Raw genomic sequence first — 12,500 nt, forward strand, 5'->3', positions numbered from 1 at the left:
TAAACAATAAATAACAAACCAAATACAAGCTTAGTTTTTTAAATATCAATTGAATTGTTTGATTTTTTTTAACATGTTAAAAGGAAAAGTAATCATACAAATTGTGATACAATTTCATACATCTTACCAATCAAACACAGGGTAAATTCAACTTTACATGTAGCCTACAATGAGCTCTTATCAATTTGGCCTACTTTCATTAATTTCTCCATTGAAAAACTGGCTCAACTTACCCCAAGGCCCATGGTTCATTTTACCCCATAGCCACCATTTTAGAAAGAATTGCCTAGCATTACAATTCAGTCATCTTTAGCTTAATGATTCACATGGTTTAATACGATGTATGCCAACACATCAACATATACAATATATGTGTTTAAACCTGGATACTTTTGTTTTGACATGACAGCCGATATAGCTGACATCTAGAACATTTACTTTGACAAGCAAAACATTTTTTTTTGTAAAAATGTTTACTTACCAGACCACAATGAGTATCTCTCTTTCACAGGCAATGAGAAATGGGTGGAGCTTGCATAATTTCTGGTCACTTGATTACAACTGTAAGGCGTTGCCTGGTTACAGGGGGTGGTTCAACTTACCCCCTATGTGTCAGGTGCCTTTAAATATATCGTCATTACCCAATTCATCCTTGAATTAAATCTTTGGAGCCTACAGTCTGACAACTTCATTGTGGCCATACGGTTGTTCTCCTGCTGCAAATAATGTGTAGGTCTTACACCTCCCACTTCTCCTTTTAAATCATAAAACAAATCCCATTGACGTTTAAAAAAAAAAAACTTAAATAGAGGAAACAAGGTGTAAGCTGCAGAGAAAGTAGGCTAGTTAGTGGACCACTTTCAGGCAGAAGACACGTCATGATTAACTCAGTCTTATCTTTATAGACTTACCTCTCAAACTGGACTTGACTTCTGTCGGACTTTTGCATTCCTCACTTATTTCAACATGTCCACAGTAAGGCTGCTCTTATCGTGTCTGCTTTTTAAGGAGGTCATCTCATTGTCGGGTAAGAAACCTGGTTAAATTGTTGTAGAAAAATGTTTACTGGTAAACTCACGTAATCGTGGGGAAACGACTTAATGTGCGCAATTACGCATCGTTTGTATCCAGGAAACTTCTGGCACATCACGGATCTGCACTGGGACCCGACCTACGAACTGAGCGATGATCCTCAACTGGTTTGCCAATCAAGTGGCAAACGACCCGCAGCCAATGCTGGAAAGTTTGGAGACTATGCTTGTGACTCGCCATGGCTCCTTATAAACTCCTCTGTGTATGCCATGAAGGATATTCTACCAGATCCGGACTTCATCGTTTGGACAGGGTATGTATATGCTTGAGGTTGATAGTACAATATTTTAATTGCTTGGTGCTGTTTGGTTGGGTCCCAAGTTCATTTTAGAGAAATGCTATGTGGTTCATCGTGTTTATGTTTTATTTTTCATGATATTATATAGCCTAGCATTCACTAGTGACACAACCTGGATGAATTATACACTAAAATAATATTATTAGGTCTTAACTTTAACCAAAGCCTCCTTTACTTGTCGAATATAATCAACTCCTCCTTTAAGCATCTTATCCTTAAAAAGTATCTTTTGTTTTGCTGCACAGAGATGACACACCCCATGCAGATCTTGGAGAGGAAGTGGTGCTTCCCATTATCAGCAACCTCACCCACATCATAAGTCAAGTGTTTCCAAGTAAGTGGAACTTCAGGGACTCATTTATTCTGGGAGAAAAACCCAACATTAACTTGTATCATTTATGAACTGATATTATTGATGAATACTTTACACCCCTTCCTTCCTTAGACACTAAAGTGTACTCTGCCCTGGGCAACCATGACTTCCACCCTAAAAGCCAGCTTCCTGCAGGCCCAGATGACATCTATGACCAAACGGCAGAGATGTGGCAGGACTGGTTGGATCCAGCGTCCAGGGAAACTTTTAAAAAAGGTGGACAGAGCCTCTTGTAAATAATACATTGAGATTTGTTGTTTGGATATATAAACAGCTGCCTTCCTGATAAAATCACATTATGACACATGGCATTTTGCATTTAAAAGCACACGTCCAATTGTGTCATGCATGTTCTGCAAATCTTTTCTTCACATAGGTGGATATTACACCGAGAAGCTGCTCAATCGAACGGGTTTCAGGATGCTGGTACTAAACACAAACCTCTACTATGACCAGAACAAGAACACCAAGAACATGGTGGACCCAGCGGGACAGTTTACCTGGGCGGATCAGGTTCTTACAGAGGCCGCCAACAACAAAGAAAAGGCAAAGCATCTTTACTACCTTTGCATTGCAACAAGGGTTACATTTGATCTAAAGTCAAGTTTGAATTACAGACAAAGGCAAAAAACATTCAATAAGTAATAAAAACGTCATTCCTCTTTTAACATGGTTACCAAGGTAATTAGAAAGTATATTTTGTATTTCCCCTTTATGAATAATTATCTCACAGGAAATGGATCTACTTTTACAACAAGATACTCAAGCATTGCAAAAACGATGTATTGATCTTTAACTACTTGACATGAAATTAGACTATTTTTGCCAACTCTACATCGGTTTCTCTCCCAGGTGTACATCATTGGCCACGTCCCCCCAGGTTTCTTTGAGAAGAAGAGAAATAAGCCGTGGTTTGTGCCGGGATTCAACAAGCTGTACCTGGATTTAATTCAGAGGCATCATTCAGTCATAATGGGACAGTTTTTTGGCCATCATCACACCGATAGCTTCCGAATGTTCTACAACTCAATGGGTAAGGATGGACTGTGTTGCTCAGTCGTAAGTAAAAAAAAAATCATGCATGTTATTTTCACAAAGGTAAAAAAGAATAAGCATCATATTGTAATTAAAGTACTTGAAGTTTAACTTGTCACTCCTTTGTAAAAGGCATTTTCTATGTGATATACTGCTGGGCTGGGGAACTTAACCTATAATAATACAACATACTTTATCAGTTGATATGTTTTCTTCTTTTATTCATTTGAACTTGAAAATAAGTAGTAAGTGAGGTAAAATGAAGCTACAATATTAGCCTCCAAAATGGAGTGAGATAACATTCCACCCCTGATACTAATACTACTGCTTTTCTTCTTTGGTTTGTATTTAGGTTACGTAGTTTCGACTCTTTAATGCATTCAATGTGATGCACAGTGATTCTCACATCTCTTGTTGTGCTTATTATTGTGATAATCTGAGGTGATGGCCTTTCTGTTTCCACAGGCTCTCCCATCAGTACGATGTTCCTCAGCCCAGGTGTCACACCGTGGAAAACATCCCTCCCTGGAGTCCTGGACGGAGCCAACAACCCTGGGATCCGTGTCTTTGAATATGACACCCAAACCCTCCTTGTCAAAGTAAAGTCACAGCCAGTCTGCAAAACGTCCCTTTACATGTAGTAGCTGCAATATAAACCTTCTGCAGAAAAAAGCACATGTCTCTTATGACTGGTTTCTATTTCTTAAACAGGATGTGGTGACCTATTATCTGAACCTGACTCGTGCGAATGCAGGTGATGGGCGCTGGGAGGAGGAGTATCGTCTCACAAAGAGCTTCAGCCTGCCAGACGCCTCCCCGGCCTCCATGCACCAGGCTCTGGAGCGCATAGCCTCTGACCGCGGCTACCTTCAGAAGTACTATGAGTTCAACTCTGTCAACTACGACTTGACAGAGTGCAACAGCGACTGCCGCGTTGACCACGTGTGTGCAGCCAGGGAGGTAGACTTTGACAGGTATGAACGCTGCCTGGTAACAGAAGGGGCAGCTGCCATTTACAGCGGGTTGCTTCCTGTCCTCTCTGTGGCTGTAAGTGTGCTGCTCGCCAATTGGTAATGATATTTGACCTATCGCTCATGTTTTAAAATGTATTATTGAAGCTTCGAGGAGTCATTGAATGGACACACTGATTTGTAAGTTCAAGATAATTGAGGTAATGTAAATATTTAACATCACAGGAAATGTTTTTCTTGTTTTTAAAATCTATATTTCAGGTGAGTCACGCCTTAAATATACTTACCATGGAAAAACAACATTTGGCTTCAGCAATCTTTGGTTGACCTTGGTTTATTTGTTGTGGTTGCTTCCCTGTCAAACTATACTATATTTAATAAAACCAGAAAAAGGCCTAAACTGTTTCTTATTGGTTGAATGTTTTTTCGCAGCAAGAATCAATGCACCGTTAATATCAGTATTATCGCAAGAGTAAATATTTTAATGAATAACAATTGCACTTACTCATGCCCACATAACTCAGAAACAATTATACATTTACCATTTGATATGCTGTATTATCTTGGTTTCATAATGCTTGCTGTTATGCCACATAGCTTTATAATACCTGTTGGTAAAATGTCATGTGAAAGATGCTGGACTTTGAGCCTGTTGTAAGGACACATTTATTGACTATGTGCTTGAGCAGTGTATTTGATTCACACATTAACAATAATGTAGCAGTCTTCGGGTTACACTCTGGTCATGAGAGTGAAGTGATTAGTCAGTTGGTCTGTTCACATAATGAAGACCTGTTTAGCCGAGGTGAACGGCTGCATAGCTGCGTCCAGAGCTTTGTTGAAGTCTTGGAGGCTGACCTCAGTGCAGGCAGGAGCCGTCAGCTTCCCCTGCCGGATGAGCTGGCACAGTTCATCCAGCATGGCTCTGAAGGCCCTTCCATCTAAGGGGAAATGTCATATCATTCAATTCAGTCTTCAAGATTTATTTCACGAAAGAAGAAATGTAACGCCAACTCACCGCTCGAGTGATCTCCCTTCCACTGTGTGACCCAAAATCCCCGAATCTTCACATCCTTGAAAATAAGAGCGCTCTGCAGAGAACAAGTTAAGTTCAGTTTCTCTGTAAAATGTCATGTTAAACCTAGGAGGTCGTACAAGCTTTCATCTTACCACAGGAACAGTGACCGGCTTTTTGGCCATCCCTCCATACGTCACCATAGATCCTCCAAACCTGGAATCAATCAATCAATTCAGCTTTATTGTCCCCAAAGGGCAGATCAGGGGCCACATAAAGACAAGAAACGGGGATAAAAGTACTGTACGTTAGATAAAAAGTAAAACACTAATAACAAGACGTATACTGTAGACACAGCAGCAACTAAGACCAAAATAACAATTATTAGCAAACATTAATTTAGAAATGAGTCAGTGCTAGTGTGTAAAAAGTATCTTGGAAAATAGAACAAATGGATATTTTCTTTAGTGTGAGATATTTTATCATGCCAATAAAGGTGATCCTCACTGTAGATGACGGAGCAGCTCTGTTGCACTCTGGCCTCCGACTCCATTCAGCGCCAGTTTAGGCTTTGGGCAGGTCTTTTTAAAACAAAAACGAAACTCATTATTATATGATAAGCAACAGTGTTTGTCAACAAATAGCCAAGATGTCTTCAGACCCACAGACCTTGAACAGTTCCCTCATCTCAGGCCGCCTCATCGCTTCTTCTTTGATCACATGAGTGCCTCCGATGGCCTTCAGCCTATCACTGAGCTGTGTGAACTCTGGCCTTTGAAAAGGAAGAAACAATTAGGAAGTTCATTACACTCGTAAATTATTACTCACACACACACACACACACACACACACACACACACACACACACACACACACACACACACACACACACACACACACACACACACACACACACACACACACACACCTGTTACCTTTGGACAAAACACCTCATTATCTCAGTTATTAAGACTGATAACCTGAGCCAGTGATTAGGACTGTAACATTTCGCTCGTGAAGAGACATCATATACTCGAGTCACCTGTCTCTGACGACGTTGATGGTGTTGATTCCCCTCGCAGCAGCAATCTGTATCACAGCCTGCCCGACTCCACTGTTGGCTGCGTTCTGGATCACAGAATCACCTGCAAGAGCAACACATCCTCATATCTATTCCAGATTAGTACTTAACAGGTTTATAATGCTTTGAAGGTGCAGAATTCTTTCTTAATCAACTTCAAACTTCAAATCCCGGTCCATACATTTAAACATTACATTGCATGTCTTTTGTTAGACACTTTTATCCAATGCAACTTACATACAATCAGTACTGTGGGCAATCCCCACAGGAGCAATTTGGGCCGAAGTGTCTTGCCCAGGGACACAACAACATGCTGACTGCAGTGGGACTCGAACTTGCTACCCCCCTGATTCGAAGTCCAGCACACTACCCACTGAGCCACAGCCTCCCAAAGCAGTGGCTTTAAATTAACCAACTGCAAAGTAGGAACTACTCTGGTTTGAAACACACATGATAACAAATGAAAATTGAATATTTAAAAATGGGGGTAGTTACATTATGACTGAGAGTTGGTGTTATGAGTTGGAGAACAATTACTAACACACCACATCATAGGTGCAAGGCCCTAAAGAAAAAGCATTAATAGGGAAAAGGGTAGGCCTGAACACTTACTCCATCAACAAAAATGTATTACTTACAACATGTTGTTCCTATTTGGATCTTTGTCAAGTAAAAATATAGCCAATAAGAAAAACACTTGTTGAATAAAATGCTATTACACCCAAAATGCCCCTCTTTAAAGTAGAATATTTCTTTTGTAAAATATCTCTAGCTTCTACTTCTATATGTGTATAGAGGCTTGTGAATCTTTAAAGAAAATAATGTTTTCAATCTTGATTTGGAGATAAATACCTGGCTTGAGCTCTTCAAAGTCAGAGAGCATCCTGAAGGCGGTGCAGGGGTTCACTCCCAGAGTTGCAGCAGACAGCAAGGGAATATCGTTAGGCAGCGAGATGACATCGCCCTCTGCTAGCACCGCCTCTGTCCTCCACGTGCCTGCTCACACAAACACACAGAAATCCTAAGAGATCATGTTGAAGACACAATTGTGACACTGTGGATTTATTCATGTGATTAAATCAGTTGTTTTACCTAGACCAGCGTCTTTGGGAATAACCCAGTCTCCTGTTTTTAGGGAGGTTACGTTGCGGCCCACTTCTACCACCTGGGCCACGCCTTCGTTGCCCCCGACAGCTGGGAGGTCAGGGAGGATGGCATAAGTACCTGATGGGAATATACCCAATAAGTCATTTTCAACAAAAAAAACGTGTTTGGTTTTCTTGGTTATATTGTTACTGTTGGTTTTGTTTTGTTACCTTGAATCATGTTGATGTCAGCTGGGTTGATTGGAGCTGCCAATATTTTAACCAGAACATCCTTTTCACCTATAGGGGGCAGATCTACATCCTCTAACCTGGCAACCAAAAAAAACCTTGCATGTATTGAAGCTTGTATACATATAGTTATTTAAGGTTTGGAGGCAGCATTCAGATGTACAAAAATATCACGTTTTGTCACAGATACAACAAGTGAGTACAGGACATCTTTCCAATGTGGCCCCTGGTGTGTATCAATAGGTGTCTGGTTTAACATGTCTTACCAAATAAATATTGGCAACTTAAAAATGGAAAATTGTAATCCTAAATCATACAGATATTTAAAGAAAAAGCAGGCTTAGTATCCAAGATATTACATACCATACAAATCCTAGACAATTGATGAACACATTGATCAATAATGAAAAAGGTTGCTAGTTAAAGCCCTAAATAAAGTATTCAGTTCAGTTATAACGCTCACTATTAGTTTTAAGCAGAACAAGGCACAAAACTAAAATCCTCATCTTCAGAACTTAAAAAGTTTAAGTACATAATTTCCTTGGAAATGCAGTGTGAGAAAAAGTTTTTAGAGAGTACTTGTCCATGGACAAGTGAGTTTGGCAATTTACTTGTCCGAATAAATTTTTCACTTGTCCAGAATGGACACAAATTGGGGCCACTGGAATCTTCTTCTTCGCCATCGTATTTTACATTTTTGCCACGGTTTTTATGACACCGCTAATGTAAGTGAGCGGTAAGATTTTACTGCATCACACATAGGGTTGGGTATCGTTTGGATCTTAACGATTCCGGTTCTGCTTTTCGATTCCAGTTATTTTCGGTTCTCGATTCCGGTTCTTTGAGAGGGTAAAAATAAGTCCCATGACAAGCTGGGAGAAAAATATATTTATGAAAACATTAAGTCAAATCTGTATTCCTATTTACAAATCACTTCATACTGTTTAATTTCTTACTGTTATTGAATACAATTATATAAAAATTATCTCTGCATTGTTTAGTTAGTTCTAAGTGGTGCAGTTTGAGAATGTACAATTGGCCCAGTCTCCTCTGATGTTACACTGCAACCTGCCTGTGAGACAGAGTCCAACCAGGGGCGGACTGGGGGGTTAAAAGTGGCCCGGGGATTCATTGACAGACAGCCCCACTTAATGCGCGGCATGTATCGGCTGGCCGGCGACGAAAGTATGTAACTTAACAAAAAACCCTATGCATTTTATGTTATTTTGGACAATTATTCATATAGTAATCACATTACCTGAGCCCTTGAGTTGCCTAGAGCAAAAATAGTAACAGCATATAATGCTGTTACTATTTTTGCTCTAGGCAACTCAAGGGCTCAGGTAATGTGATTACTATATGAATAATTGTCCAAAATAACATAAAATGCATAGGGTTTNAGAGAGAAGTAATACGGTTTCCTGATAAAGCTGTGGAGAGTATGTGCTGCAGGGAGGTGGATGCACAACGCACCCAGGAACGAACGCTAGCTCCGGTCCTTTTTACTGTGGACTCGATGTCCTGACGGGCTGGTATTTGTGCAACCTGCACAAACACAATACTGCACCATGATTACAAATGGTGAAATACAATGTAAAACTACCGAAAAATACGAGCTCCTTAAAACACAACTGCTCAACTCAACGCAACTCTACTATACCCGCGGTCAGAGAGCGGAGATGTGTCCCCTGTGTGATGTAATATGACGCGTTTGACGTATGACCTTAAAAAAATCCGTTTTTAAGACCAGAGCTCAAAATTGCTCCTTTCCCTCTGAATTCCTGCCCTGATGTCTCGTAAAACATATCAAATCCTGCATTCACTTTTTTAATTGTAATTTTCAAGCAAGTTTAAGCATAAATGTAGAAAAAAAAAAAACCTGCAAGATGCTCTTTAAAAAATACCACACAGTTTGAGTCAGAAGTTTTTACAGCCCTGATGCTCCTAAATGCTTCTTGTACTCAGTCAATTGAACTGTCTTCCTCACCGTGCAGCACTCCTTAAGCTGCCTCAGCTCTGATTACACGTGTTGACAGACAGTTTCTAATACGTCATATTTTATTCATTAGACACTAGATTGTAAAATTCACTATTAGTGTGTTATGTGTCACTCTAGTTTCCAGCGCTAGTAGTGCTCCTGAAATAATCGTCCCACCTTCTTGCGTAGTTTCTGAATGCGGTTGATGACCTCACGTGCGACGCCTTCATCCATCATGGATTGGTCGGGGCTGACGTCCAGCAGCACCAGGACCTGAAAGAAAAAAGGAGGGTCTTAGCAAAACATTGAACTGATCCCAAAAGTCATCACAGTCTTAGAAAACTTACTTTTTTTTCATTTAACCTGTTATTACCATAGACTGTATATATGGTTATTACCCATTAACAGTTTTTATTTTTTTGAGGAGGGGAGTGGGTCTTAAATGTACCTGCCTAAATCAACATGTCATACGCTCATATTTGAAGGTCATATCCTGCATGTTCTCATTTAAATACAATGTTTAAATACCAAATGTATGGATTCCTGACGACTAGCAAAATATTTTAAATAAAAGGGTTCCAACAAATATGTGTGTGCATCCAGGAGGATAGATTTTTTATATGAGCACAATTGCCCACAATTCCGACGTTAAGTTCTAATATTTGGGCGAATTGAAATGTATAATACTGAGGTATACTTTTATCAAGATGTTTGAATGTTGTTTGATTTTTTAACCAGCTAAGCTTGAACATTAGTCCATTTTTAAGTTGGGAAAAATAGCCTTTTGACCTCAAAGCCAGAATGATAAAGTTAAGGTTTAACCTTTCAGCTACTGTAACAACAGACAGTGTGCTCTTACTGCACATATATTGCAATATGTATCTGACAGAACGCTAGCAGTTAGTGACAGAATGTTCCCTCATGAGTAACCAAACTCCCTCAGTAAAGGCTACAAACTATTTATTTGAAAAGAGGGTAAAATCCACAGAGCCATGAATCTGTCTTAGACTCTTTGTTCAAAGTTAAAAGTGATGAAGAAACAACCCGGCAGAAATAGCGACAATATTGTACTCTGTGTGAGTCACTAAAGTAAAATGAGTGTCACGTTGTGTAAGGCTGCTGCCAGCCTCAAACACTTCACCATGGGAGGAAGGGAGGGAGATGACAGGGCGACAGAGTAAAGTACACAAAAAGCAAAATGAATAGAAAGAGAAAGAACAGAGAGGCGGACAGATGGGAGCTGGGAGGTCGGTGCGAGCGAGCGAGAATTAAAACGCCAGCTCAGTAAACTGGTATTAAGGTGCAGCCGTGTGGTGTGTATACGGTTGGAGGAGCACTGATTAGAGAGAGAGAGCCTCTGGGAAACGCATACATGCTGGTTTCCACTTAGCCATGAAATGATTTCATACATCACACTCACAGTAAAGACATATAAATGCATTTACGGTATACGGCAGTGTGTGTGTGTGTGTGTGTGTGTGTGTGTGTGTGTGTGTGTGTGTGTGTGTGTGTGTGTGTGTGTGTATTTCTAAACCTTTTCATGGATGTTAACAAATAATATTTACACATTTTCCATAACCAGTTTCTGGATAATAAAAATACATGATTGGTCGACAAGATGTATTAAGTCCCGATACGATCCATAATCATGGATGCCCATTTTCATAATGCATTATTACCTGCTGATACCACTGTATAATCATTGTTATAAGCACACATAAGTACTCATGATGCATTAGGACAATAATAATACATTTTAACCATTTCATAATGAATTATAAGATCAAGTATCATAATACTTCATAATTGCCAGTCCCTCACTGACTAGGATTCATTACAGGTTGTTATAATGCACCATATGAGGTCATTGTTTCTTCAAGTTCATTGAAGTCAAATAATAGATCTAAAATCCATCCATCCATCTGAATACATCTAAAATGAGAAATCAAATGTATTTTGGAACATAGAGCGTACCTGTGCATCAGAGTGCGCTTCATACTGTGTTGCGGAGCCAGAGCTCTGGTCGAAGGTGTACATGAGCCTCAGATCGTCCTCATGAAGCTCATGGCCGTCCACCGTGATGGATCCTTCAAATTAAACAAAACAATTTTTAAATGTGCGAATCCAAAGTTATGGTACTGAAAATGCAATATCAAAAATACATAAATACAAAGTCAGTTGGATGTTTAATAACAATGATAACACTTATGTTTTTCAGATCACTTCCTGCATCAAGTCTATTCCTCAAAATACCTACTTGTTTTGATAAACTAATAGATATTGAAGTTCTTTTTTATGCAATAATAGCTAAAAAGACAAGTAACAATGATTGTTTTAGCCCTGGTACAATGTGGATAACATTCATTTATATACCTATGTGAATATCTTTGGGTTTTGGACTAATGAAGCAATACATTAAAAAACATCACTTATGACTTGGGATGGACATTTTTCTGAAATATAAACAAAAAGGATAATCTAGAAAATAATTGGTTGGTTAATTGATCATTAGAAAGATTGCCCACAGCCCTATTCACTGTAATACTTAATAATTAAATTGGAAAAAATTAGTATAGCAATTCAACTAGACAAGTAAAACCCTTTTCAGACGTTTTCCTGTGAAAATCTATAATATCACCAGACCAGTCTTATACCAGAAAATCAACCATTCAAGAGGATGAAAAGGCATCCAAAATAGTTTATATTGATTGCCATTATAATTGAATAAATGCTGACAACAGACATTAATGCAAATGTAATGATAAACTACTTAGTGTCCCACTGTTCTCCTATTTATATTTGAATAAATTGCCAACTGATTGTGTGAAATTAGTCTTTATTTTGGAGTTTGTCCCTTTAGAAGAATTCTAGAAATGGTTTCAATTACAGCCAATCAACCTGAATTAAGTGCTCTCCTAACTACATGCAGGCCGAGGCTTTATTTTGAATGAGCTATGGATTGGATCAGTATTTGCTCGCATTTTGTGATTCCTTACATTTCAGTCATCCGGCCAGATCCACTCATGATCTGAGCTTTTAAACATTACAGCAAACCCATTGCAGTCAGGTTTAAAATCATTTTGCCAGTGGCTGCAATTACTCACATCTGTGTTCTGACTAAGAACCGTGACCGTTTTCTCCTCTTCACTTCACTTGTCCACCCCCAGAGGCTGGGTGAAACAGTCACTCCTTTTTCTCTCTAATCTTTGATTTCCATGCTTTGGTTTCCTGTGTCCTTCCCTGCTCTTCTCCACCTTCTTCCTTAACCTCTTTTCTTCTGCCCATCAAAATGATGGGATCAAGAGGTACTGCTAAGGAATAAT

At 39.3% G+C, this 12,500-nt stretch overlaps 2 protein-coding genes across 2 annotated transcripts in view; one reads left to right on the plus strand and one right to left on the minus strand.

Moving 5' to 3' along the window:
* Nucleotides 1–661: 661 nt before the first annotated feature.
* On the plus strand, nt 662–4,174 carry smpdl3b (sphingomyelin phosphodiesterase acid like 3B). Its single transcript, XM_010794912.1, has 8 exons — nt 662–1,027; nt 1,132–1,345; nt 1,636–1,724; nt 1,836–1,979; nt 2,140–2,309; nt 2,616–2,796; nt 3,264–3,397; nt 3,510–4,174. The coding sequence occupies exons 1-8, from the start codon at nt 967–969 to the stop codon at nt 3,870–3,872; spliced, it is 1,356 nt and encodes a 451-aa protein (XP_010793214.1). The 5' UTR covers nt 662–966; the 3' UTR covers nt 3,873–4,174.
* A 243-nt stretch (nt 4,175–4,417) lies between these two features.
* The window catches only part of mecr (mitochondrial trans-2-enoyl-CoA reductase), a 15,722-nt gene continuing 7,639 nt past the window's right edge, over nt 4,418–12,500 (minus strand). Inside the window, exons 2-10 of the mRNA XM_010794911.1 lie at nt 7,182–7,279; nt 6,958–7,089; nt 6,718–6,861; nt 5,827–5,929; nt 5,454–5,556; nt 5,292–5,365; nt 4,940–5,000; nt 4,788–4,860; nt 4,418–4,710 (exon numbers count right to left, since the gene is read on the minus strand). Coding sequence (XP_010793213.1) covers nt 4,547–4,710; nt 4,788–4,860; nt 4,940–5,000; nt 5,292–5,365; nt 5,454–5,556; nt 5,827–5,929; nt 6,718–6,861; nt 6,958–7,089; nt 7,182–7,279 — 952 coding nt within the window. The 3' untranslated portion in view covers nt 4,418–4,546. The remainder of the gene's footprint in view (nt 4,711–4,787; nt 4,861–4,939; nt 5,001–5,291; nt 5,366–5,453; nt 5,557–5,826; nt 5,930–6,717; nt 6,862–6,957; nt 7,090–7,181; nt 7,280–12,500) is intronic.

The sequence above is a fragment of the Notothenia coriiceps genome, unplaced genomic scaffold (assembly GCF_000735185.1).
Source record: "Notothenia coriiceps isolate Sejong01 unplaced genomic scaffold, NC01 NC01_scaffold00037246, whole genome shotgun sequence".
Classification (NCBI taxonomy): domain Eukaryota; kingdom Metazoa; phylum Chordata; class Actinopteri; order Perciformes; family Nototheniidae; genus Notothenia; species Notothenia coriiceps.